We start from the raw sequence: 24,761 nt of genomic DNA on the forward strand, positions 1-24,761 counted from the left end.
CCACCGGGGGACTGCCCTGTGGGCCTGGGCCTGTCCACAGTGAAGTCCTGCTATTGAATTAATAAGCCTGGGACATGAACCTCTCATTTTTTCAAAAGTTCAGTGTGTGTCACTGCTTCACCTATAAATGAAGCCACTTAGAATAAAGAGCAGAGGGGCCAACGCTGCGGCTTAGGAGGTTAAGCGTCTGTGTGTGGCAAAGCAGCCCGTAGGGGCTCAGGTTCGAGTACTGGGAGCTCTATTGCCAATCCAGCTCCCTGCTGACAGCCTGGGAAAGCAGTGGAAGATGGCCCAAGTGCGTGGACCACTGCACCAACCTGGGACACCCGGAAGAAGCTCCGGTCTTTGATTTCCACTGTGACCGTTGTGGCCAATTGGGGAGTGAATAGGCAGGTGGAAGACCTCCCTCTCTGTTTCTCTCTATTTCTCTGTGTGTCTGTCATTCTGCCTGTGAAATGAATGAATCCATCTTTACTAAAGAGAGACTACGTAGAGAAGATCCTCTGGGGGAAATTCTAGGGGGACGATCTAGAACACACCTGGGGACTCAGAGTCGCCCACTTTCCTGTCTTGCAGCCATGACGCCTGAGAGCTCCGGCCCCCAGAACCCCAGCTGCCACATCATGACATTCTACCCAACCATGGAGGAGTTTATGGACTTCAACCAATTTATCGCTCAGATGGAATCTCAGGGTGCACACCGAGGAGGCCTGGCCAAGGTCATCCCACCCAAGGAGTGGAGGGCCAGACAGAGCTACGACGACATGGATGACATCTTGATAGCCCGCCCCCTCCAGCAGAAGGCCTATGGCGGGGCAGGTGTCTTCACTCAGTTCCACAGAAAGAGGAGAGCCATGACCCTGAGACAGTATCGCCAGCTGGCCACCAGCACAAAATACCAGACCCCAGCGCACCTGACTTTCGAAGAGTTGGAGCAAAAGTACTGGAAGACCCGTGTCTACGATGCCCCGATCTACGGCGCTGACATCAGCGGCTCTCTGTTTGATGAAAGCACGGCACACTGGAACCTCAGGCGCCTGGGCTCGCCTCTGGACCTGCTGGCGCAGGAGTGCGGCGTCGTCATCGAGGGCGTCAACACGCCCTACCTGTACTTTGGCATGTGGAAGACCACGTTCGCCTGGCACACGGAGGACATGGACCTGTACAGCATCAACTACCTGCACTTCGGGGAGCCCAAGACGTGGTACGCGGTGCCCCCGGAGCACGGGCGGCGCCTGGAGCGCCTGGCCGGGCAGCTGTTCCCGGGCAGTTCCCGCAGCTGCCAGGCCTTCCTGCGGCACAAGGTGGCCCTCATCTCGCCCAGCGTCCTGCGGCAGAACGGCATCCCCTTCCGCCGCGTCACTCAGCAGGCTGGCGAGTTCATGGTGACCTTTCCTTACGGCTACCACGCGGGGTTCAACCACGGCTTCAACTGCGCCGAAGCCATCAATTTCGCCACCCCGCGCTGGATCGACTATGGCAAAGTGGCCTCCCAGTGCAGCTGCGGGGAGGCCAGGGTCACCTTTGACATGGACCCCTTCGTTCGTATCCTGCAACCCGAGCGCTACGAACTGTGGAAACGCGGGCAAGACCGTGGCGCTGTGGCCCTCCCGGAGCCCATGGGCCAAACAAGCCAGGATCCACACACTAGCCGGGAGCCAGGCACCAGCCAGCCGCTTCTCACCAGCCAGGGGCCAAGCCTCAGCCAGGAGCCACGCAGCAGTGAGGAACCTCACAGCAGCCAGGAGCTTCTCACCAGCCAGGGGCCAAGCCTCAGCCAGGAGCCAGGCACCAGTGAGGAGCCATGCAGCAGCCAGAAATCACACCGCTGCCTGAAGCCGCGCCCCAGCCACGCGTTGTGCACCAGCCAGGAGCTGACGGCCTGTAGGCAGGATCGCGGGCTCTGGAGGGCTGCCCTGGGCCTCAGGCAGCTTTCCTCGCCCCAGGCTAGGTCCACTGGGCCTGTGCCGGCCTCTGGTAGCACCCGTCGAGCTGCTCCTGTGGGCCCCGGATCTCAGTTGGCTCTGGGCCGCAGCAGTGATGTCACACTGCACACTGACCTTCGCAGGTCCAGGCAGCCCGACCTGGCCTGGTTACCGACTCCAGCTCTGTCTGCCGAGGCTGTGTGCCTGTCAGCTGCTAGACCTGGTCATGGTAGTGGTCGGCGTCCTCGGCCACTGCAAGCTGAGGAGCCCAGCCTGGAGGTTCCACCCAAGAGGCGGCTGTTGTCCCCCTCTGCACACACCGATGCTGGCGCCGAGGCTCCGCCCCTGCCCAGTGATGGAGATTTGGAGGTCAACACTAAGTAGAGTCCTGAGTGCCCATTTCCTGCCAAGGCTTCGGGATGTTGCTGCGCCCCGGATCTTCAACCCTTGGGGCCCCCGCTGGATCCCCATGCCCCGATGCACCCGGGCCCCTGCCTGCTCTCCTTGGACAGCATCACCGTGGGTCTCCCTGACGTGGTGCCGCTGACTCCTCCCAGCACCAGCGTGCAGCCATTCAGAAGCTTCTGCAGGGACACTGCTGGGGACTGGGCGTCTCCTGGGAATCAGGCAGAGGATGGGGTGGTGCGCCGCACTTGCGCCTCCAGAACCTTGGCTGCGTCTGTGCTTGTCCCCGGCCCTGGTGTTCCTGATGCTAGTCCCCTCTGGCTCAAGCCACAGGGAGGTGCTTCTTGGTGGCATGAGCCAAGTTCAGCACCAGTGAACGCTCTTCAGCCCCTGAGCCCTTGACCATCTGCTCTGTGACTGTGCAGTGGCCCCTGACCCTCAGAACCTGTAAAGTTCCCAGCCACGGGAGCATTCGTCCTGGCCTGTCCCCACTGGAGACCTAGTACCTGACTGGCATTTCTGATTTCTGCCTGTTATGTATTCCTCGTGCAAAGAGAAACGAGAACTCCTTGGCGTGTTTTTCAACTTAAATTGTATATGAAGCAGAGTAGATGAAAGGTAGTCAATGATTGTATTTTTGTATTCTTGTTGCTGAAGTTGTTTGAATTGCTCAAATAAACTTCACTGAATGAATTTAGTGTAAGTTTTTTCTCTAAGCTGGTTTAAAAAGAAAATGTAGGAATAAGCTTATCCTAGCAATGCAGTCAGAACAAAAGTGATAGGATCAAGTACTCATGAATGCCAATGGCAGCTGACAAAATTCAAGCCTAGGTAGGCCTTGTTTCAAAACATACCACCACGAGGAAGCTGCATACCCTCTGAAGATGCAGACTTTTTATTTAGTTACTATTTAGTACCAAACTCAGCATTTTACTGAAGAAGAAATACTTGATACATGTCTAGCAAAATATATAGAATTTAGAGGCATCCCTAATACAAAATGAAGGTTATATGTACAGGAAGGCAGGTGGCAAAATGTATTTTGTTGTTGCAGTTGGTAGAAACGGAATAGTAGGACAACCCGGGGTGGGGAGAGTCTCGTCTTCCTTTTCTCCCCTGATCTTCACCCTAAGAGGGATTCTTGGCTGCCCAGAATTACAGCCCCAGACTCTTTAGTAAAATGCTCACGGGCATGTCGGCCACGAGGAAGCAGATGATAAGTTTATTTTTTTTTAATTTAGTTATTTGCTTGAAAGTCAGTGTTAAACAGAGAGAGAAGGAGAGGCAGAGAGAGAGAGAGGTCTTCCATCTGCTGGTTCACTCCCCAATTGGCCACAAGGGCCAGAGCTGCGCCGCTCCAAAGCCAGGAGCCAGGAGACTCTTCCAGGTCTCCCACGGCTACGCAGGGGCCCAAGCACTTGGGCCATCTTCACTGCTTTCCCAGGCCACAGCAGAGAGCAGGATTGGAAGTTTAGCACCCTGGACTCAATTGGCGCCCATATGGGATGCTTGCAGGACTGGCAGTGGCTTTTCCCTGCTATGCCACAGCAGTCTCCCTGCATATGCAAATCGGAATGACATACCACTACACTCTCACTCGATTGGACAACACTCAAAAGTTGATACTCATCCAGAGCTTGACAAAGTGAAAAGCGTAAATTGTCCTCCTAGGCAGAGAGTGTTTCAACTGATACAAACTTGGGCAAAACAGTTTGAATGGTCAAGTGTGCATTCACATACACGTTTTCCAAGATGTGTCCTTCTCTTTTTGAAAGATGTATTCATGTATTCGAAAGGCAGAGTTAGAGAGAGGCAGTGATCCTCTGGTTCACTCCCTAATGGCCTCAACCTCCAGAGCTGAGACGATCCTATGCCAGGATCCAGGAGCCAGGAGCCAGGAGCTGCTTCTGCGTCTCCCATGTGGGTGCAGTCCTGGGACCATCCTCTGTGGCATACCCAGGTAAAATAACAGGGAGCTGGACCTGATGAGGAGTCGCCTGGACTGGAACTAGCATCCATGTGGGATGTTGGCCCCATAGGTCCTAGACATCGGCTTTACCCGCTGTGCCACAGCGCCGGCCCCTTCCACAGAGCTTTGAAGTACACTTGAATGAGGCTGCTGCCAGCACATGACATGCTGGTTGACAATACACAGTTTTATGAATAGAATGAGCACACTGACATTGAATGAAAAATGAATACATACATTAGAAATAGTTGTTTATCGTCAAGTACTGCATGCATAAGACACTATTTAATTGCGTTTTAAAAATTTAGCAGATGTATAAAATTGTACATATTAATGGGATGCCATGTGATATCTTAATGCATGTGTATATTGTGTAATAGCCAATCATAGGACTGGTGCTATGGCCTAGCGGGCAACACCACCACCTGCAATGGCAGCATCCCATATGGGTTCCAGTTTGAGTCCCGACTGCTCCACTTCTGATCCAGCTCTCTGCTTGGCCTGGGAATGCAGTGGAAGATGGCCCAAATCCTTGGGTCCCAGCACCCATGTGGGAGACCTGGAAGAATCTCCTGGCTCCTGGCCTTGAGTGGGTTTATTTCTAGCCATTGGAGCCCTCTGCAGAGTGAACCAGCTCATGGAAAAACCTCTTTCTGTCTCTTCCTCTCTGTAACTCTGCCTTTCAAAAAATAAATCGTTAAAGCAAATCCAATCATGATGCATACATCTATCTCCTGCAGCATTTCACATTTCATTTTGATCTGATTTCCACATGCCTATCTTCTTTGTCCTTCTTTTTATAGAGAAATATACTAGATATTGTCTATAGTCTTTCTACTCTCAACAAAACACTACAACTTCTTTATTCCTACCTGGCTGTAAGTTAGTACCTGTTCTTCATACTACTTTTTTCCATCCTTGTTAACTTTTATTGAGCTGTCAGGCAGAGAGACAGAATAAGAGTGAGCCCTCCCCACCCTCTTTTTGTTTGTTTGTTTGTTTGTTTGTTTTTTTGGATTCATTTTTTATTGGAAAGGCAGAGTTACTGAGAGAGAGGAGAGAGACAAGGATCTTCCATCTGCTATTCCACTCCCCAAGTGGCTGCAACAGGCCGGCCTGGAGCCAGGAGCCAGGAGCTTCTCCGGGGTCTCCCATGTGGGTGCAGGGGCCCAAGGATTTGATCCTTTCCCTGCTGCTTTCCCAGGTGTATTATCAGAGAGATAGGTCAGAGTGGAGCTACCAGGACTTCCAGTGCTCTAATACGGAATGCCAGCCTTACAGAGCATGGGTGGACGCCCTGGGCCACGATGGGAACCCAGTGAACCAGAATTTCAGGGGATCATAAACAGCTTGCCCCTGATACGGCATGTTTCATTTCTTGGCCCTGAATATCTGCTTTTGCAATCAAGGTTTTAGATCAGCAGCAAGTGACACGTTTTCTGTTGTGTTTTCCCTTATGGCATAAAACATTAAAATGATGATTTTCTATCAGAAAGCACTTCTTGGTTGAGTATCTCATTTGTTTATGCATAGAGCGAACAAACTTTAAGTACATGTCATTCTTAGATTTCCATATTGGAATCTTGGTCTTGTTGTTAAAAGGATTAAAATCCTTTTTGTTAGGCCCTTTTCTAATTGATTGGTTTTTAAGATAATTTTATGAGTATGTATTTCTATCAGATTACTTATTTTCATTGCTCTATGTAGCAGTTTCTGAAGAAATGGTGTTGGAAAAAACACCTGCCAGGATGATTGGAAACTGAGGTGTTTCAGCTTGAAATCAGTTTTCAGAGTCTCAGTGCTGTGTGGTTAGCTGCATAACATAATCAGTTTTTTTTATTTTTCTTTTTTTTTTTTTAAAGGTTTTTGGTATGTAGTCACATACACAACTTCTATTTATTAAGTGGTGTTCTTTTAATTTATTTGAAAGGCAGAGTGACCGAGAGAGGGGAAGAAACAGAGCAAAGAGGAGATCTTCCAGGGAGGCTAGCAGGGAGCTGCACTGGAAACAGAGCAGCCAGGAGTCCCGCACAGCTGTGGGCTGCTGGAGCCCTAAGTGGAGGCAACACAGCCTCGGCTCCACCTTCTTCACTTTAGTCCTTTCCTACTGAACTCACTTGAATCCTTTCTACCGAATGCGTCTTTTTCTTAACTATGAAGGATCTTCTAAAAGTTGCTAGAAATGTATTAAGAGGCTGGCGCCGAGGCTCACTTGGCTAATCCTCTGCCTGTGGTGCTGGCAGCCCCGGTTCTAGTCCCAATTGGGGCGCTGGATTCTGTCCCAGTTGCTCATCTTCCAGTCCAGCTCTCTGCTGTGGCCCAGGAAGGCAATGGAGGATGGCCCAGGTCCTTGGGCCCTGCACCCACATGGGAGACCAGGAGGAGGCACCTGGCTCCTGGCTTGGGATCGGCACAATGTGCCAGCCGCAACGGGATGGCCATGGCAGCCATTTGAGAGGTGAAACAACAGAAGGAAGACCTTTCTCTCTCTCTCTGTCTCTCTCTCACTGTCTAACTCTGCCTGCCTGCGAAAAAAAAAAAAAAAAGAAAGAAAAACTATGTTTCTATATCAATTTTTAACACTAAAATAATTGTATTTTAAAGAAAGGAATTTTGCAAAAACTTTGAAAAGGACTTTTGTGTAAAATGTCCCCTTAGGGGCCTGTAGGGTGAGAGAAAGGATTAGTTCACACCCTACAGGGCTGACCTCCCATAGTGCATGTTCTGGCCACTCCCCTTCCACTCCAGCTTTCTGCCACTGCACCTGGGAAAGCTGTGGGAATGGCCCAAGTACTCCAGCCCCTGCCCCTCTTGGGGGAGACCAGGATGGAATTCCTGGCTCCTGGGCTCAGCCTGGCCCAGCCCTGCCTGTGGCTCCCAGCTGGGGAGGGAGCCAGCAGATGCAAGACAGGTTGCTGTCACTCTTCCTTCCCAATGAAGCTTTTCACAAAGTACCCGCTCCATTCGTTTGATATTCGTGTTGCTCCCTGGGATTTCTTTGGTTGTATCTGTCAAGGTTGTCTGTCCCCAACACTTGATTTTCCACTCTGATGTTCCTTTGAGTTTGGCTACAAATGTCAACGCAAAGGGTGGGGCAAAATGAAGCTGGCTGTCAGACAGAAACCCAGCTCTGGGATTTCCTGAGCTGAGGGCTGATTGGATTAGAACCTTGCCCAGGTATAAAGCCAGAAGGAAGCGCGGAGAGATGGAGCCTCCTTGCGACTGCAGCGGCCACGGGAAACCACCTCTCTCTGAGTCCTAGAGTGTGTTCACCTGGATCAGGATTTCATCCACGGCAGGTAGCTCAATTTCTTATTCTGTTGGACGATATTTGGTGCCTGTGCTTTTGAGAAAGTCCTTATGCTAAAAGTGTTGAAGACTCAATTTCAACTTTAAAAATGCCTTTGGGAGACGTTTAGCATTGCCATATTTTATCCTAATATGCTTTATATGCATTTTCTTATTTTCTTGTAAAGAGTTACTCCTCTGTGGTTCCTTTTTTGTACCAAGAATAATCTTCGATTCTTGTCATCAGCCGTGTTAGTTGTACTGTCGATAATCATTGCTTCTGTTTATTGTTTTTGGAAACTTACTTTTGCTTTGACACCAATTCATTGACACGCTTGTGGAGTACCTAACTCACTATTTCCAAGCTTGTTTTTCTTCACCCAGTGGCCCCCTCCTTTAGACGCGTGCTTATTTAAGCTTCAAATCTGACAGGAACATCGCCTTTGCAATTCTGTTTGGCTTGATGGTACCTCAGTGGTGATTTGCACCACTTACGATAAAGTATTTTTCGTTCTTTTTTTTTATCTTTTTAAGATTTATTTAATTACTTGAGAGGCAGAGTTACATACAGACAGAGAGGATGGACACAGAGAGAGGTCTTCTATCTGCTCCTTCACTCCCCAAAAGGCTACAACTGCGGAGTTGGGCCGATGGGAAGCCAAGAGCTAGGAGCTTTGCTCCTGCCTTCCCACACAGGGATGCAGGGGCCCAAGCCTTTGTGCCGTCTTCTGCTATTTCCCAGGCCATCGGAGGGAACTGGATTGGAAGTGGAGCGGTTCTCGAACCGGCGCCCATAAGTGTTGCCAGCAGGCGGGATACTTAACCCGCTCTACAGCTCGGGCCTCTCTCTCTCTCTCTCTCTCTCTCTCTCTCTCTCTCTATCATCTATCAATCTTTTTAACTGACTTTGCTTTATCGAAGGAGAAGAAAGTGGCGGGAAGAGGCACGGCTAGGGGTCGGGAGGTGACAGCGCTGAGCAAGACCTGGGCTGAGGACCTCATACGGGGGCGGTGGAGGGAACACCTGGTGCGGGCGAAGGGTTCCGCAGTGGGCGCCGTGGGGTGGGAGAAGGTCGTGGGGCCGGGCAGGTCAGGGCGCTGCGGCCCTAGCAGGAACAGCTGGAGCTGCGCCCTGCCAGCCATGGCAGCCAGGGCCCGCGGCATTGTTGCGACCGCCGGGGGGCAGCAGGGAGCAGTCTGTGTAGGGCTCCAGACTTGGAGGAGGAAGGACTTGGGCGGTGTAGCACTGCTCCTGCATGCCATGCACCAGGTGAGCCGGCGGCCCTCGCGCCAGCAGCGCCACGTCCTCGCCGCTGTGCGTCTGCCCACGGCTGCCAGCTGCTGGTACCCGGGGGTACCTGCTCTGAGTTTCGTTCAGGTCTCGGCGGCTGCCCCCTCTCAGAGCTTAGCCCAGATGGTTGCCCTCCAGGATGGAGGTGTAGTTCTTGCCGTCCAAGGCCTTGCTCAGAGCCAGCGCAAAGATGGAGCTGCCCCTCATGTGTAGCCCCCAAAGGAGAAGATGGGGGGTGGTCGGGGGTGACTGGGGTCAGCGTGTCCCGCTCGCTGCTGAGCTGGCCGCCCTCTCAATGGCAGTCTCAGTGAGCGCCTGATGAGCTACACCCTGGTGGTGACGTGCTCGCGGAGGACCCCCTCCACAAAGAGGAAGAAACCGAGGGGGTTCGGGCTCAGCAGGTGCACGGCAGCCTTGGTCAGGATCATCAGGGAGGGGTCCTGCTGGGGCTCTCCTTCGGTCTCATATTTCATGTCTGAGGGTTCAAAGAGACCCATGAGGTGGGTCAGCCTGCAGTCCTGAGCCGCCCGCATGAGCTTGCGTGGTTCCACACACACTGGGGCCCCTGCTGCTTTGTCAGCCACTCCTCCTGCACCAGGTTCTGCCCGTCCAAGCTGGTCCCATTCTGGCTGGAGTCACTTGGGTACTCAGGGCCTGGGGTCCCCTTAGGAAACATGTACTTGCGCCCCTGCCCAGGATCTTGTTGATGTCCGTGTTGGAGACCACGTGTGTGGCAGTGTCCTGGCAGCTCTGCTGCAGCACCGAGGCAGGCAGTGGCACCAGCACCGAGTACCAGTTGTGGTTCACAGTGAGCACCTGTGTTCTGCTGGTGAGGTGTGCTGCACCAGGTGGTGTCACCAGCACCCCACCCACTTCCCTTCTTGGCCCTGTACATCCCCGAGAGAGCACCTCGTTGCCCTGGATTGTGTTGTACTGGTCGTAACCAGGCCAATGGTCTTTACATTGGCCTTGACCACGCACAGGTAGGCTGTGGCTATGCCAGCACTCTCTGGCACCTATTTTTCATGTTGTAGGTCTTGGATGGAGCAGGTGTGGGAAGTGGCCCATGGCAGAAGGTATCTCGGGCCCCAAGTTGCCCCTCATCTGCCCCTTAAGGACCATGTGGCTGTCACTATGGAAACCCCCATCCCGGCTCCCAGGAAGAGGATGGGGTTCTTGGTGGCCTTCTGGATGGGGTGCATCTTCCTGATGGCAGCCAGGGCCTCCTTTGCCTCTTGGTTCCAGACGTCTGGGCAGGCTGAGGCCTCAGGCTCAGGAGCGGTGACAGCAGCGGCAGCAGCCAGGTCCCCTGCTGGACTGGATGGTGTCGGTGCGGCCAGCCCAGGACACCGGGCCTCCCCACCTCCATTCTTTATTGAAGGTTAGCGTGTAGACTTCCTTGAGGACCTTCTGACGTAGTGGGGTGAGGAGCTACCAGGGATCAGGACAGACCTCAGAGACAGTGAAAGTCCTGACTGAGTCAGGACATGGGTGAGGAGCCTGCTCCACCGGGAGACTGCCCTGTGGGCCTGGGCCTGTCCACAGTGAAGTCCTGCTATTGAATTAACAAGCCTGGGACATGAACCTCTCATTTCTTCAAAAGTTCAGTGTGTGTCACTGCTTCACCTATAAATGAAGCCACTTAGAATAAAAAGCAGAGGGGCCAACGCTGCAGCTTAGGAGGTTAAGCGTCTGTGTGTGGCAAAGCAGCCCGTAGGGGCTCAGGTTCGAGTACTGGGAGCTCTATTGCCAATCCAGCTCCCTGCTGACAGCCTGGGAAAGCAGTGGAAGATGGTCCAAGTGCGTGGACCACTGCACCAACCTGGGACACCCGGAAGAAGCTCCGGTCTTTGATTTCCACTGTGACCGTTGTGGCCATTTGGGGAGTGAATAGGCAGGTGGAAGACCTCCCTCTCTGTTTCTCTCTATTTCTCTGTGTGTCTGTCATTCTGCCTGTGAAATGAATGAATCCATCTTTACTAAAGAGAGACTACGTAGAGAAGATCCTCTGGGGGAAACTCTAGGGGGACGATCTAGAACACACCTGGGGACTCAGAGTCGCCCACTTTCCTGTCTTGCAGCCATGACGCCTGAGAGCTCCGGCCCCCAGAACCCCAGCTGCCACATCATGACATTCTACCCAACCATGGAGGAGTTTATGGACTTCAACCAATTTATCGCTCAGATGGAATCTCAGGGTGCACACCGAGGAGGCCTGGCCAAGGTCATCCCACCCAAGGAGTGGAGGGCCAGACAGAGCTACGACGACATGGATGACATCTTGATAGCCCGCCCCCTCCAGCAGAAGGCCTATGGCGGGGCAGGTGTCTTCACTCAGTTCCACAGAAAGAGGAGAGCCATGACCCTGAGACAGTATCGCCAGCTGGCCACCAGCACAAAATACCAGACCCCAGCGCACCTGACTTTCGAAGAGTTGGAGCAAAAGTACTGGAAGACCCGTGTCTACGATGCCCCGATCTACGGCGCTGGCATCAGCGGCTCTCTGTTTGATGAAAACACGGCACACTGGAACCTCAGGCGCCTGGGCTCGCCTCTGGACCTGCTGGCGCAGGAGTGCGGCGTCGTCATCGAGGGCGTCAACACGCCCTACCTGTACTTTGGCATGTGGAAGACCACGTTCGCCTGGCACACGGAGGACATGGACCTGTACAGCATCAACTACCTGCACTTCGGGGAGCCCAAGACGTGGTACGCGGTGCCCCCGGAGCACGGGCGGCGCCTGGAGCGCCTGGCTGGGCAGCTGTTCCCGGGCAGTTCCCACAGCTGCCAGGCCTTCCTGCGGCACAAGGTGGCCCTCATCTCGCCCAGCGTCCTGCGGCAGAACGGCATCCCCTTCCACCGCGTCACTCAGCAGGCTGGCGAGTTCATGGTGACCTTTCCTTACGGCTACCACGCGGGGTTCAACCACGGCTTCAACTGCGCCGAAGCCATCAATTTCGCCACCCCGCGCTGGATCGAGTATGGCAAAGTGGCCTCTCAGTGTAGTTGTGGGAAGGCCAGGGTCACCTTTGACATGGACCCCTTCGTTCGTATCCTGCAACCCGAGCGCTACGAGCTGTGGCAGAAGGCGCAAGCCCGCGTGGGTGTGCAGAAGAATCAAAATATGCGGAAGCTGACCACTGGGAGCAGGGTGCAAGCAACAGGGAGTCGCGCGCCAGGCAGAAGGCGCCGCGAGAGCCGTCGGCCTCGATGCCCTAGACAGCCTCTGGAGGAAGGTGATGGGAGTGTCCAGTCTGCCCCCGTGGGTCCTGTTTCGGTGCAATTCTTGTGTACTAGAGGCTCTGCTGGCCAGCCTGTTGCTGCTGGTGCTAGCAGCTCACAGAAGCCTGATTGGGTACCATTGGAGATCCCCGGTCTACTCAGCCCAGGTCCTCGTGCCTTAACTGGTAGACGTGGTCGTGGTCGTGGGAGTCGTTTTCAGCACTTGGAGGCTCAACAGCCTATCCTGCAGGTTCCAACCAAGACGCTGTTCTCGGGTGCTGCACACACAGCTCCTGATGCAGAGGCCCAGTCCCTGCTGGAGCATGGGGTTTTGATGGTCAACACAGCTCCCGTGACCCCTGAGCTCCAGCCTCTTTCCAAGGCTTCTGGCTGTTGCTGTGCCCCCGATCTTCAGCCCTTGGGGCCCCCATTGGATTCCGACCATCCAATGCACCCTGGCCCTTGCCTGCTCTCCTTGGACCACATTCCAGTGGATCTCCCTGACACCGTGCCGCTGACATCACCCAGTAGTACCGTACCTCGGAGAAGGTTTCCCACAGACACTGCTAGGGACTGGGCTACTCTTGGCAATGTTGTGAGGATGGATCACTCTTATGTCTCTAGGAATCTGGATGCAGCCAGTGTCCCTGACTGTGATCCCCTGGAACTAGAAACACCAGAGGGAGCAGCACCCTTGAGTCCTGAAGATATTTTTGCCATGAATGGATGCTCTTAATCTTTGGAGCCCATGGCTGCTGAAGATGTTGCCCAATGTGACACTAACCTTAGGGAGAGGAAGGTTCCAGCCATGTGGTAATTCTGGCCCAGTGCAGACCTTTTACCTCCAAGAACTAATATATTTCCACGGCTTCCCAATGCTTTCTCCTATGATGACAAGCAGGAGGGCTCCCAGTGACCACTGAGGAGAACCTCACCACCCTATAGGCTGCCAGAGTTGCTCTCAAGGACACTCAGCCCAGTCAGAACGTGGAGGTGCCTGTGCTTCCTACCATGGCATCCACCTTTTCCTAGTGTCCCCCCCCCCCGCCGTGCTGTGCCTCCAGCCCCACCATCTGTTGAGCCAGCACCGGACGATGTTGAGAATCTGACTGAACCTCTTCATCTCCAAGTTGCATCTGGACTTGTAGTCGCTGACCCTGGCCTCCTCTGGCTATTGACATGACCCAGAGGGAAGTGACCTCACACTTCTGCTGCTGTGCCTCCCCCACCCTCCCACCACTGCTCAGGCAAGACTTTTAACCAGTTGAGTCTACCAACCAGTAAATCTTTTTTATTTTTTTTAACTTTATTTGAAAATGGGGTGGGGGCTGGTATCTGTCATCTGCTGGTAACTCCATCTTCCTGTCTTAGGTTCCGCTTCACCATTATCTTTCTTTTTTTTCCTTTTTCTTCTTTAATAAATGTGAATTTACGAAGTGCAACTTGTGTATTGTTGTGGCTTGCCCCCCCAACCTCCCTCCCTCCTGCGACCCTCCCCTCTCTCACTCCCTCTCCCATCCTGCCCTTCATCGAGTTTCATTTTCAATTACCTTCATATACAGAGGATCAACTCAGTATACACTAAGCAAGGATTTCAACAGGCTGCACTCACACAACCGCACAAGGTATAGGGTGTTGTTCGACTAGTAGTGTTGTCTTTAAGTTTCATTTTAAAACACATTAAGGACAGAGATCCTATGTGGGGAGCATGTACCCAGTGACTCCCATTGTTGCTTTAACAATTGGCACTCTTATTTATGACGTCAGCAATCCCCCAAAGCTCTTGCCATGAGCTGTCTAGCCTATGGAAGCCCCTTGAGTTCACCGACTCTGAACTCGTTTAGTCAAGGTCGTATCACAGTGGAGGCTCCTTCCTCCATTTGAAGAAAGGCGCATCCCTCCTTGATGGCCTGTTCCTTCTGCTGGGGTCTTGTTCACCAGGGTCTTTCATTTAGGCTATTTTTGCCACCGTGTCATGGCTTTCCATGCCTGTGAGACTCCCATGGGCCTTTTAGCCAGATTCGAATGCCCCAAGGGTTGACTGTGATGCTGGAGTGCTGTTTGGGGTGTTTGCCATTCTATGAGTCTGCTGTGTGTCCTGCTTCCCCCGCAGGATCATTCCCTCCCTTTTAATTCTATCCTTCATTATTTGCTTACACTGGTCTAATTTGTGAAATCTCTTCGACACTTACGCTATCTTTCTGATCGGTTATGTACTTATACTTTTTACCAAGTGCGCTAGCATTGGTACATGCCTCCTTGATAAGATTGAGTTGAAATCCCCTGGCACATTTCTAGTTCCACCATTGGAGGTAAGTCCGAGTGAGCATGTGCCGACCTATGTATCTCCTCCCTCTCTTATTCCCACTCCTATATTTAACAGAGATCACTTTTCTGTTAATTTTAAACGCCTAAGAATGATTGTGTGTGATTACAGAGTTCAACCAGTGGTATTAAGTAGAACAAACAGAACAACAACAACAGCAACAACAAAATACTGAAAGGAATAAAAATGTAAGTTGTTCCTCAACAGTCTAGACAAGGGCTGATCATGTCATTGTCTCTTGTAGTGTCCACTGCACTTCAATGGGTATCATTTTACATGCTCGTTTAGTTGCCATCCATCAGGGAGAACATATGATATTTGTCCCTTTTGGACTGGCTTATTTCACTCAGCATGATGTTTTCCAGCTCCCTCCATTTTGTTGTAAATGCCCAGATTTCATTGTTTTTTACTGCTGTACAGTGTTCCATAGAGTACATATCCCATAGTTTCTTTATCCAGTCATCCATTGATGGACATTTTAGGTTGCTTCCATGTCTTAGCTATTGTGAATTGAGCTGCAACAAATATTGAGGTGCAAATGGCTCTTTTGTTCTCCCCTTTAATTGCATTTGGGTAAATTCCAAGGAGTGGGATGGCTGGGTCCTGTGGTAGTGCTATATTCAGGTTTCTGAGGACTCTCCAAACTGTCTTCCATAGTGGCTTTACCAGTTTGCATTCCCTTTTCCCCCACATCCTCACCAGCATCTATTGTTGGTTGATTTCTGTATGTAAGCCAATCTAACCAGAGTGAGGTGAAACCTCATTGTGGTTTTGATCTGCATTTCTCTGATGGCTAGGGATCCTGAGCATTTTTTCATGTGTCTATTGGCCATTTGGAATTCCTCTTTTGAAAAATGTCTGTTAAGGTCCTTGTCCCATCTTTTTATTGGGTTGTTTGTTTTGATTCTATGTGTTTCTTGATCGTTTTATGGATTCTAGTTGTTAATGCTGTTGCAGTTGTGTAGTTTGCGAATAATGTCTCCCATTCTGTTGGTTGCCTCTTCACTTTCCTGTTTCCTTTGCTGTAAAGAAACTTTTCAATTTGAGGTAATCCCATTTGTTTATTTTACCTTTGATTACCCATGCCTCTCGGGTCTTCTCCAGGAATTCTTTGTTCCAATATCTTGAAGGGTTTCCCCTATGCTCTCAATTAGTTTCATGGTGTCGTGGCATATCTCTAGTTCTTTGATCCATGTTGAGTGGATTTTTGTATAAGGTGTAAGGTAGGGGTCTGGCTTCATACTTCAACATGTGGACATCCAGTTTTCCCAGCACCATTTGTTGAAGAGGCTGTCCTTGTTTCAGGGGTTGGTTTTAGGTCCTTTGTCAAATATGAGTTGGTAATAGATGTTTGGATTGATCTCCAATGTTTTTATTCTGTTCCATTGGTCTATCCATCTGTTTTTGTACCAGTACCAGGCTGTTTTGATTATAACTGCCTGTAGTATGTCTTGAAGTCTGGAATTGTGATGCCTCCAGCTTTGTTTTTATTGTATAGGATTGCTTTAGCTATTCTTGGTCCCCTGTTTCTCCATATGAATTTCAGCATTGTTTTTTCTAGGTCTTTGAAGAATGACTTTGGTATTTTGATTGGTATTGCATTGAACTTGTAAATTGCTTTTGGGAGAGTGATGAGAGAATCATTTTGATGATATTGATTCTTCCAATCCATGAGCATGGCAGGTTTTTCCATTTTTTTTGTGTCATCTTCTATTTCTTTCGTTAGTGTTTTGTAATTTTCATCATAGAGGTCTTTGACATCCTTGGTTAAATTTATTCCAAGGTACTTTATTGTTTTTGTGGCTATTGTGAATGGGATTGATCTTAGAAGTTCTTCCTCGGCCATGGCATTGTCTGTGTATACAAAGGCTGTTGATTTTTTTTTTTTTTTGAGCGTTGACTTTGTATCCTGCTACTTTAGCAAACTCTTCTATGAGTTCCAATAGTCTCTTACAGGAATTTATCGGGTCCCCTATATATAGTATCATGTCATCTGCAAATAGGGATAGTTTAACTTCCTCCTTTCCCATTTGTATCCCTTTAATTTCTTTTTCTTGCCTGATGGCCCTGGCTAACACTTCTAGGACTATATTGAATAGCAATGGTGAGAGTGGGCATCCCTGTCTGGTGTCTGTTTTCAATGTAAATGCCTCCAACTTTTCCCCATTCAATATGATGCTGGCCATTGGTTTATCATAAATTGCCTTAATGGTGTTGAGGAATGTTCCTTCTAACCCCAATTTGCTTAGGGTTTTCATCATGAAAGGGTATTGTATTTTGCCAAATGCTTTCTCTGCATCTATTTAGATAATCATATGATTTTTGTTTCTCAATTTGTAATGTGATGTATTACATTGATTGACTTTCAAATATTGAACCATCCCTGCATACCAGGGATAAATCCCACTTGGTCTGGGTGGATGATCTGTCTGATGTGCAGTTGGATTTGGTTTGCCAGAATTTTGTTGAGTATTTTTGCATCTATGTTCATCAGGGAGATAGGTCTGTAGTTTTCTTTCTCTGTTGTGTCTCTTCTGGGCTTAGGAATTAAGGTGATTTTGGCTTCATAGAAAGAATTTGGGAGGATTCCCTCCCTTTCAATTTTTTTGAATAATTTGAGAAGAACTGGGGTTAGTTGTTCTCTAAATGTCTGGTAAAATTCGGTGGTGAAGCCATCCGGTCCTGGGCTCTTCTTTTTTTGGTAGTGCGTTTATTACTGATTCAGTTTCTTCCATGGTTATGGGTCTGTTTAGATTTTCTATATCTTTACAGCTCAGTTTAGGCAGGTTGTATGTGTCCAGGAATCTATCCATTTCTTCCAGGTTCCCCAATTTGTTAGCATACATCTCTTTGTAGTGGTTTCTGATGATTCTTTTTATTTCTGTTGTGTCTGTTGTTACATTTCCATTACTATCTTTGATTTTACAGATTTGGGTCTTCTCTCTCCTTTTTTTGTTAGTTGGGCCAATGGTGTGTTGATTATGTTTATTTTTTTCAAAGAAGCAGCTTCTGGTTTTGTTGATCTTTTGTATTTTTTTTGTTTGTTTATTTCAATTCTGTTTATTTCTTCTCTAATCTTTAGTATTTCTTTCCTCCTGCTAGATTTGGGCTTGATTTGCTGCTGTTTTTCTAAATCCTTGAGGTGCATGGAGAGTTCTTTTGTTTGGTTCCTTTGCAGCTTCTTGATGTAGGCACCAATTGCTATAAACTTTCCTCTTAGCACTGCTTTTGCTGTGTCCCACAGATTTTGATTGGTTGTGTTATCATTTTTATTTGTTTCTAAAATCTTTTTATTTCTCTTTTAATTTCTTTGATGACCCACTGTTCATTCAGGGTCATGTTGTCCATTCTCCATATGTTTGCATATGGTGTAGAGATTCTTGGGTTGTTAATTTCAAGTTTCACTGTGCTATGGTCTGAGAAGCTGCATGGTATAGTTTCAATTTTTTTGAATTTGTGGAGGCTCCCTTTATGGCCTAGCATATGGTTAATCCTAGAGAACGTTCCATGTACTGGGAGAAATACGTGAATTCTGTGGCTGTGGGGTGGGAGGTTCTGAAGATATCTATTAGGTCTATTTGGTCTATGGCGTCAATTAGCTCTGTTGCTTCCTTGTTGAATTTCTGACTGGTTGATCTGTCCATTGGTGAGAGTGGGGTGTTGAGGTCCTCTGTTACTATTGTATTTGAATCTATCTCTCCCTTTAAATCCTTTAGTAATTCTTTCAGGTAGCCAGGCGCCCTGTAATTAGGTGCATATACATTTATAATAGTAACGCCTTCCTGTTGGATAGATCCTTTAATCATTATATAGTGCCCTTCACTGTCTCTTTTAATAGTTTTTATGTTAAAGTCTATTTTGTCTGATATCAGGATGGCCACACCAGCTCTTTTTTAATTTCTGTTAGCTTGGAGTATCTTTTTCCATCCTTTCACTTTCAGTCTGCGTACATCTTTGCTGATAATGTGTGTCTCCTGAAGGCAGCATATAGATGGATTCTCTTTCTTGTTCCAATCAGCTAGTCTGTGTCTCTTGGTAGTAAAATTAAGACCATTCACATTCAGTGTGATTACTGTTAAGTACTGTCTTTTCCCAGTCATGTTTCCTGAAACGAGCTGTTTATGTATTTTGAACTTTGTTTGTAGCTTATTCTACATTCGCTTTTTTTTTTGTAGTGAAGTTCTTGTTTTTGTATTTCTGTGTGCAGCACGTCTTTGAACAAGTGTTGTAGGGTTGGATGCATGGATACAAATTCTTTCAATTTCTGTTTGTCTTGGAAGATCTTTATTTCCCCTTTATTCATAAATGATAGCTTTGCTTTAATATAAATGATAGCTTTAGTATTCTAGGTTGGCATTGTTCGTCTTTTAAAACTCGAAATAGGCCGGCGCCTCGGCTAAATAGGCTAATCCTCCACCTTGCGGTGCTGGCACACCGGGTTCTAGTCCCGGTTGGGGCACCAGTTTCTGTCTCGGTTGCCCCTCTTCCAGGCCAGCTCTCTACTGTGGCCCGGGAGTGCAGTGGAGGATGGCCCAAGTGCTTGGGCCCTGCACCCCATGGGAAACCAGGAGAAGCACCTGGCTCCCGCCTTCGGATCAGCACGGTGCGCCGCCCGCAGCACGCTGGCCACGGGGCCATTGGAGGGTGAACCAACGGCAAAAAGGAAGACCTTTCTCTCTGTCTCTCTCTCTCACTGTCCAGTCTGCCTGTCAAAAGAAAAAAAAAAAAAACTTGAAATATATCATGCCATTGTCTCCTTGCCTGTAGTGTTTGTGATGAGAAGTCTGGGGTGAGTCTGATTAACTTACCCCTGAATGTAATTTGTCATTTCTCTCTGGCACATTTTAGGATTTGTTCTTTGTGTGTCGCTGAGCTGAGTGTAGCCACAATGTGTCACGGTGAATTTCTCTTCTGGTCTATCCTGTTCAGACTCCTGGCTATATGCTGAATTTGCCTGTTATTATCCAGCTGCAAACAAAAAGAAAATGAGAATTGCATATCATAATATCAACAAATGAATTGAGAGAAAAGGTACATGCAAGAGCTCTTTATACTGCTAACAGCTAAATTTCACAATGAAAGTACAGTTTTCAGAAATATGTAATTTTTAAATATTTTATTGTGGTGAAATGTACATAGGATCTGATTTGTTATTTTAGCCAGTTCAGTGACTTTGATGACATTCTCATCACTTGGAAGAGAGCTGTCCTGGAGAGCTGCTGCACCCACAGCAGATTTGGATGAGCAAGAAGTCAACTTTTATGTGATAAGACCTTGAGCCTCTTTGTCCTTTCTTAAAGCCCTAATGCCCCGGGAGTGCAGGAGGCAGATAGCCTTCAGCTTGCCAGCACCTTTGGCTGTGGGAGCTGCCTCACCCAAGGTCATCCCTCTTCCCAGCTTGGTGCACTCCGGGTCACAGCTCCTTGCTGGAACATAAAAGCATGGCTGTCTCCGCGCAATTCAGGACAACTTCCAAGGCCACTCATCCCCAGAGCTCCCTGCAGGATTGCAGAGACTGTCTTTGGAACTGCACCGCAGCTCCACTGTTCCCTCTGCTCAAACCTGCTTCCCTTTCCTCCCTCCTTCCCTCAGATGAGGGCCGTAAGGGCGTTTCTACCAAACCACCAGATTGCTGACCTCTCAGAGTCTCCTCTTTAGGGTTTCTGGCCTGCAGTACTAATTCTGGTTCCCATTTTTTGGCAAAGCAGAACTTCCTTGGAAGGGAAAAGATCCAACGCCCCTGGTGACATTGTAATCCTGCTGACACTGTAGTCCTTTGTGTAGTTATTCAGTGATGTGAGCAGCAAGACATGGGCAGATGATCATCTCAGTTGACAGTTCATGGAACTGCTGGTGTTCTCCTGGGGACAATGTGCTCCTCTGCATGCTAGAACTCACAAACACAAGAAATAAGCATCTTGCCTTTGGTATGATAGATGCTAGTTCTATCTGTGGACTTCCTGGAACCATGTACTATGGCTCTGAGAACAGGTATGGGAGTTGGACCTGATGAGGAGTAGCCCAGACTAGAACCAGAACCCATGTGGGATGTTGTGAGATGTTGGCCCCACCAGTCATAAACATTGGCTTTACCTGCGTGCAACAGACCTGGCCCCTTCCACAAAATTTTGAAGTACACTTGAATGAGCCTGCTGCCAGCACATGACATGTTGCTTTTCAATAAACTTTTTTTATGAATAGAATGAGCACAACCTAAAATTAAAATGAATAATGACACATGCATTAGAAATAGTTGTTTATCATCAAGTACTATGTACATAAGTCATTATTTAAAAGTGTCCTGTTAATTTAAAAAAATTTAGTGGATGTATGAAATTGTACATATTAACAAGAATTCTATGTGATGTCTTGATGCATGTGCCCATTTGTGCAACATCCAATCATGGGACTGGTGCTATAGCCTAGCGAGCCAACCACCACCTACAAAGCCATCATCCCATATGGGTGCCAGTTTGAATCTAGGCTGTTCCACTACCAATCAAGCTCCCTGCAGTAGCCTGAGAAAGCCTGCTCTCCTTAGACAGCATCACCGTGGGTCTCCCTGACGTGGTGCCGCTGACTCCTCCCAGCACCAGCGTGCAGCCATTCAGAAGCTTCTGCAGGGACACTGCTGGGGACTGGGCGTCTCCTGGGAATCAGGCAGAGGATGGGGTGGTGCGCCGCACTTGCGCCTCCAGAACCTTGGCTGCGTCTGTGCTTGCCCCCGGCCCTGGTGTGCCTGATGCTAGTCCCCTCTGGCTCAAGCCACAGGGAGGCGCTTTCTGGTGGCATGAGCCAAATTCAGCACCAGTGAACGCTCTTCAGCCCCTGAGCCCTTGACCATCTGCTCTGTGACTGTGCAGTGGCCCCTGACCCTCAGAACCTGTAAAGTTCCCAGCCACGGGAGGATTCGTCCTGGCCTGTCCCCACTGGAGACCTAGTACCTGACTGGCATTTCTGATTTCTGCCTGTTATGTATTCCTCATGCAAAGAGAAACGAGAACTCCTTGGCGTGTTTTTAAACTTGAATTGTATATGAAGCAGAGTAGATGAAAGGTAGTCAATGATTGTATTTTTGTATTCTTGTTGCTGAAGTTGTTTGAATTGCTCAAATAAACTTCACTGAATGAATTTAGTGTAAGTTTTTTTTCCAAGCAGGTTTAAAAAGAAAATGTAGGAATAAGCTTATCCTAGCAATGCAGTCAGAACAAAAGTGATAGGATCAAGTACTCATGAATGCCAATGGCAGCTGACAAAATTCAAGCCTAGGTAGGCCTTGTTTCAAAACATACCACCACGAGGAAGCTGCATACCCTCTGAAGATGCAGACTTTTTATTTAGTTACTATTTAGTACCAAAGTCAGCATTTTACTGAAGAAGAAATACTTGATACATGTCTAGCAAAATATATAGAATTTAGAGGCATCCCTAATACAAAATGAAGGTTATATGTGCAGGAAGGCAGGTGGCAAAATGTATTTTATTGTTGCAGTTGGTAGAAACGGAATAGTAGGACAACCCGGGGTGGGGAGAGTCTCGTCTTCCTTTTCTCCCCTGATCTTCACCCTAAGAGGGATTCTTGGCTGCCCAGAATTACAGCCCCAGACTCTTTAGTAAAATGCTCACGGGCATATCAGCCACGAGGAAGCAGGTGTTAAGTTTAATTTTCTTTTAAGATTTAGTTATTTGCTTGAAAGTCAGTGTTAAACAGAGAGAGAAGGAGAGGCAGACAGAGAGAGAGAGAGAGAGGTCTTCCATCTGCTGGTTCACTCCCCAATTGGCCACAAGGTCCAGAGCTGCGCCGCTCCAAAGCCAGGAGCCAGGAGACTCTTCCAGGTCTCCCACGGCTACGCAGGGGCCCAAGCACTTGGGCCATCTTCACTGCTTTCCCAGGCCACAGCAGAGTGCAGGATTGGAAGTTTAGCACCCTGGACTCAATTGGCGCCCATATGGGATGCTTGCAGGACTGGCAGTGGCTTTCACCGGCTATGCAACAGCAGTGTCCCTGCATATGCAAATCGGAATGACATACCACTACACTCTCACTCGATTGGACAACACTCAAAAGTTGATACTCATCCAGAGCTTGACAAAGTGAAAAGTGTAAATTGTCCTCCTAGGCAGAGAGTGTTTCAACTGATACAAACTTGGGCAGAACAGTTTGAATGGTCAAGTGTGCATTCACATACACGTTTTCCAAGATGTGTCCTTCTCTTTTTGAAAGATGTATTCATGCATTCGAAAGGCAGAGTTAGAGAGAGGCAGTGATCCTCTGGTTCACTCCCTAATGGCCTCAACCTCCAGAGCTGAGACGATCCTAAGCCAGGAGCCAGGAGCCAGGAGCCAGGAGCTGCTTCTGCGTCTCCCATGTGGGTGCAGTCCTGGGGCCATCCTCTGTGGCATACCCAGGTACAATAACAGGGAGCTGGACCTGATGAGGAGTCGCCTGGACTGGAACCAGCACCCATGTGGGATGCTGGCCCCATAGGTCCTAGACATCGGCTTTACCCGCTGTGCCACAGCGCCGGCCCCTTCCACAGAGCTTTGAAGTACACTTGAATGAGGCTGCTGCCAGCACATGACATGCTGTTTGACAATACACATTTTTATGAATAGAATGAGCACACTGAAATTAGAATGAAAAATGAATACATACATTAGAAATAGTTGTTTATCGTCAAGTACTGCGTGCAGAAGACACTATTTCAATGCGTTTTCATTAATTTAATAAGAATGTAGCGGATGTATCAAATTGCACATATTAATGTGATTCTGTGTGATGTCTTGATGCATGTGTACATTGTGTAATAGCTATTCATGGGACTGGTGCTATGGCCTAGCGGGAAACACCACCACCTGCAATGGCAGCATCCCATATGGGTGCCAGTTAGAGTCTCAGTGCTGGGTAGTTAGCCGCATACCATAATCACTTTTTGTCTTTTTTTTTTAAAAAAAAAAAAAAACAGGTTTTTGGTATGTAGTCACATACACAACATCTACTTATTAAGTGGTGTTCTTTTAATTTATTTGAAAGGCAGAGTGACCGAGAGAGGGGAAGAAACAGAGCAAAGAGGAGATCTTCCAGGGAGGCTAGCAGGGAGCTGCACTGGAAACAGAGCAGCCAGGAGTCCCGCACAGCTGTGGGCTGCTGGAGCCCTAAGTGGAGGCAACACAGCCTCGGCTCCACCTTCTTCACTTTAGTCCTTTCCTACTGAACTCACTTGAATCCTTTCTACCGAATGCGTCTTTTTCTTAACTATGAAGGATCTTCTAAAAGTTGCTAGAAATGTATTAAGAGGCTGGCGCCGAGGCTCACTTGGCTAATCCTCTGCCTGTGGTGCTGGCAGCCCCGGTTCTAGTCCCAATTGGGGCGCCAGATTTTGTCCCGGTTGCTCGTCTTCCAGTCCAGCTCTCTGCTGTGGCCCAGGAAGGCAGTGGAGGATGGCCCAGGTCTTTTGGCCCTGCACCCACATGGGAGACCAGGAGGAGGCACCTGGCTCCTGGCTTGGGATCGGCACAATGTGCCAGCCATAGCACAATGGCCATAGCAGCCATTTGGGGGGTGAACCAACAGAAGGAAGACCTTTCTCTCTGTCTCTGTCTCTCTCTCACTGTCTAACTCTGCCTGCCTGCGAAAAAAAAAAAAAAAAGAAAGAAAAACTATGTTTCTATATCAATTTTTAACACTAAAATAATTGTATTTTAAAGAAAGGAATTTTGCAAAAACTTTGAAAAGGACTTTTGTGTAAAATGTCCCCTTAGGGGCCTGTAGGGTGAGAGAAAGGATTAGTTCACACCCTACAGGGCTGACCTCCCATAGTGCATGTTCTGGCCACTCCCCTTCCACTCCAGCTTTCTGCCACTGCACCTGGGAAAGCTGTGGGAATGGCCCAAGTACTCCAGCCCCTGCCCCTCTTGGGGGAGACCAGGATGGAATTCCTGGCTCCTGGGCTCAGCCTGGCCCAGCCCTGCCTGTGGCTCCCAGCTGGGGAGGGAGCCAGCAGATGCAAGACAGGTTGCTGTCACTCTTCCTTCCCAATGAAGCTTTTCACAAAGTACCTGCTCCATTCGTTTGATATTCGTGTTGCTCCCTGGGATTTCTTTGGTTGTATCTGTCAAGGTTGCCTGTCCCCAACACTTGATTTTCCACTCTGATGTTCCTTTGAGTTTGGCTACAAATGTCAACGCAAAGGGTGGGGCAAAATGAAGCTGGGCTGTCAGACAGAAACCCAGCTCTGGGATTTCCTGAGCTGAGGGCTGATTGGATTCGAACCTGGCCCAGGTATAAAGCCAGAAGGAAGCGCGGAGAGATGGAGCCTCCTTGCGACTGCAGCGG

The 24,761-nt window shown here is 49.0% G+C and overlaps 2 protein-coding genes and 1 pseudogene across 2 annotated transcripts; 2 read left to right on the top strand and 1 right to left on the bottom strand.

The window, feature by feature from the left end:
- Positions 1 to 61: 61 nt before the first annotated feature.
- On the top strand, positions 62 to 3,006 carry LOC149128505 (lysine-specific demethylase 4D-like). Its single transcript, XM_089312029.1, has one exon. The coding sequence runs from the start codon at positions 456 to 458 to the stop codon at positions 2,307 to 2,309; it is 1,854 nt and encodes a 617-aa protein (XP_089168155.1). The 5' UTR covers positions 62 to 455; the 3' UTR covers positions 2,310 to 3,006.
- A 5,670-nt stretch (positions 3,007 to 8,676) lies between these two features.
- Positions 8,677 to 10,259, bottom strand: LOC100347956 (intestinal-type alkaline phosphatase pseudogene; annotated as a pseudogene).
- Positions 10,260 to 10,923: 664 nt separating this feature from the next.
- LOC138846079 (lysine-specific demethylase 4D-like) lies at positions 10,924 to 13,526 on the top strand. Its single transcript, XM_070060705.2, has one exon. It carries the CDS (start codon positions 10,961 to 10,963, stop codon positions 12,833 to 12,835), a length of 1,875 nt encoding a protein of 624 aa, XP_069916806.2. The 5' UTR covers positions 10,924 to 10,960; the 3' UTR covers positions 12,836 to 13,526.
- The last annotated feature ends 11,235 nt before the right edge of the window (positions 13,527 to 24,761 follow it).

Source organism: Oryctolagus cuniculus, chromosome 1 (assembly GCF_051225735.1).
Source record: "Oryctolagus cuniculus isolate XC-2025 breed Fujian yellow rabbit chromosome 1, ASM5122573v1, whole genome shotgun sequence".
Taxonomy (NCBI): Eukaryota; Metazoa; Chordata; class Mammalia; order Lagomorpha; family Leporidae; genus Oryctolagus; species Oryctolagus cuniculus.

What these genes read in the sequence shown, in the direction of transcription:
- LOC149128505 (XM_089312029.1), top strand. Translation starts at nt 456, where the DNA reads ATGAATGAATCCATCTTTACTAAAGAGAGACTACGTAGAGAAGATCCT.
- LOC138846079 (XM_070060705.2), top strand. Translation starts at nt 10,961, where the DNA reads ATGACGCCTGAGAGCTCCGGCCCCCAGAACCCCAGCTGCCACATCATG.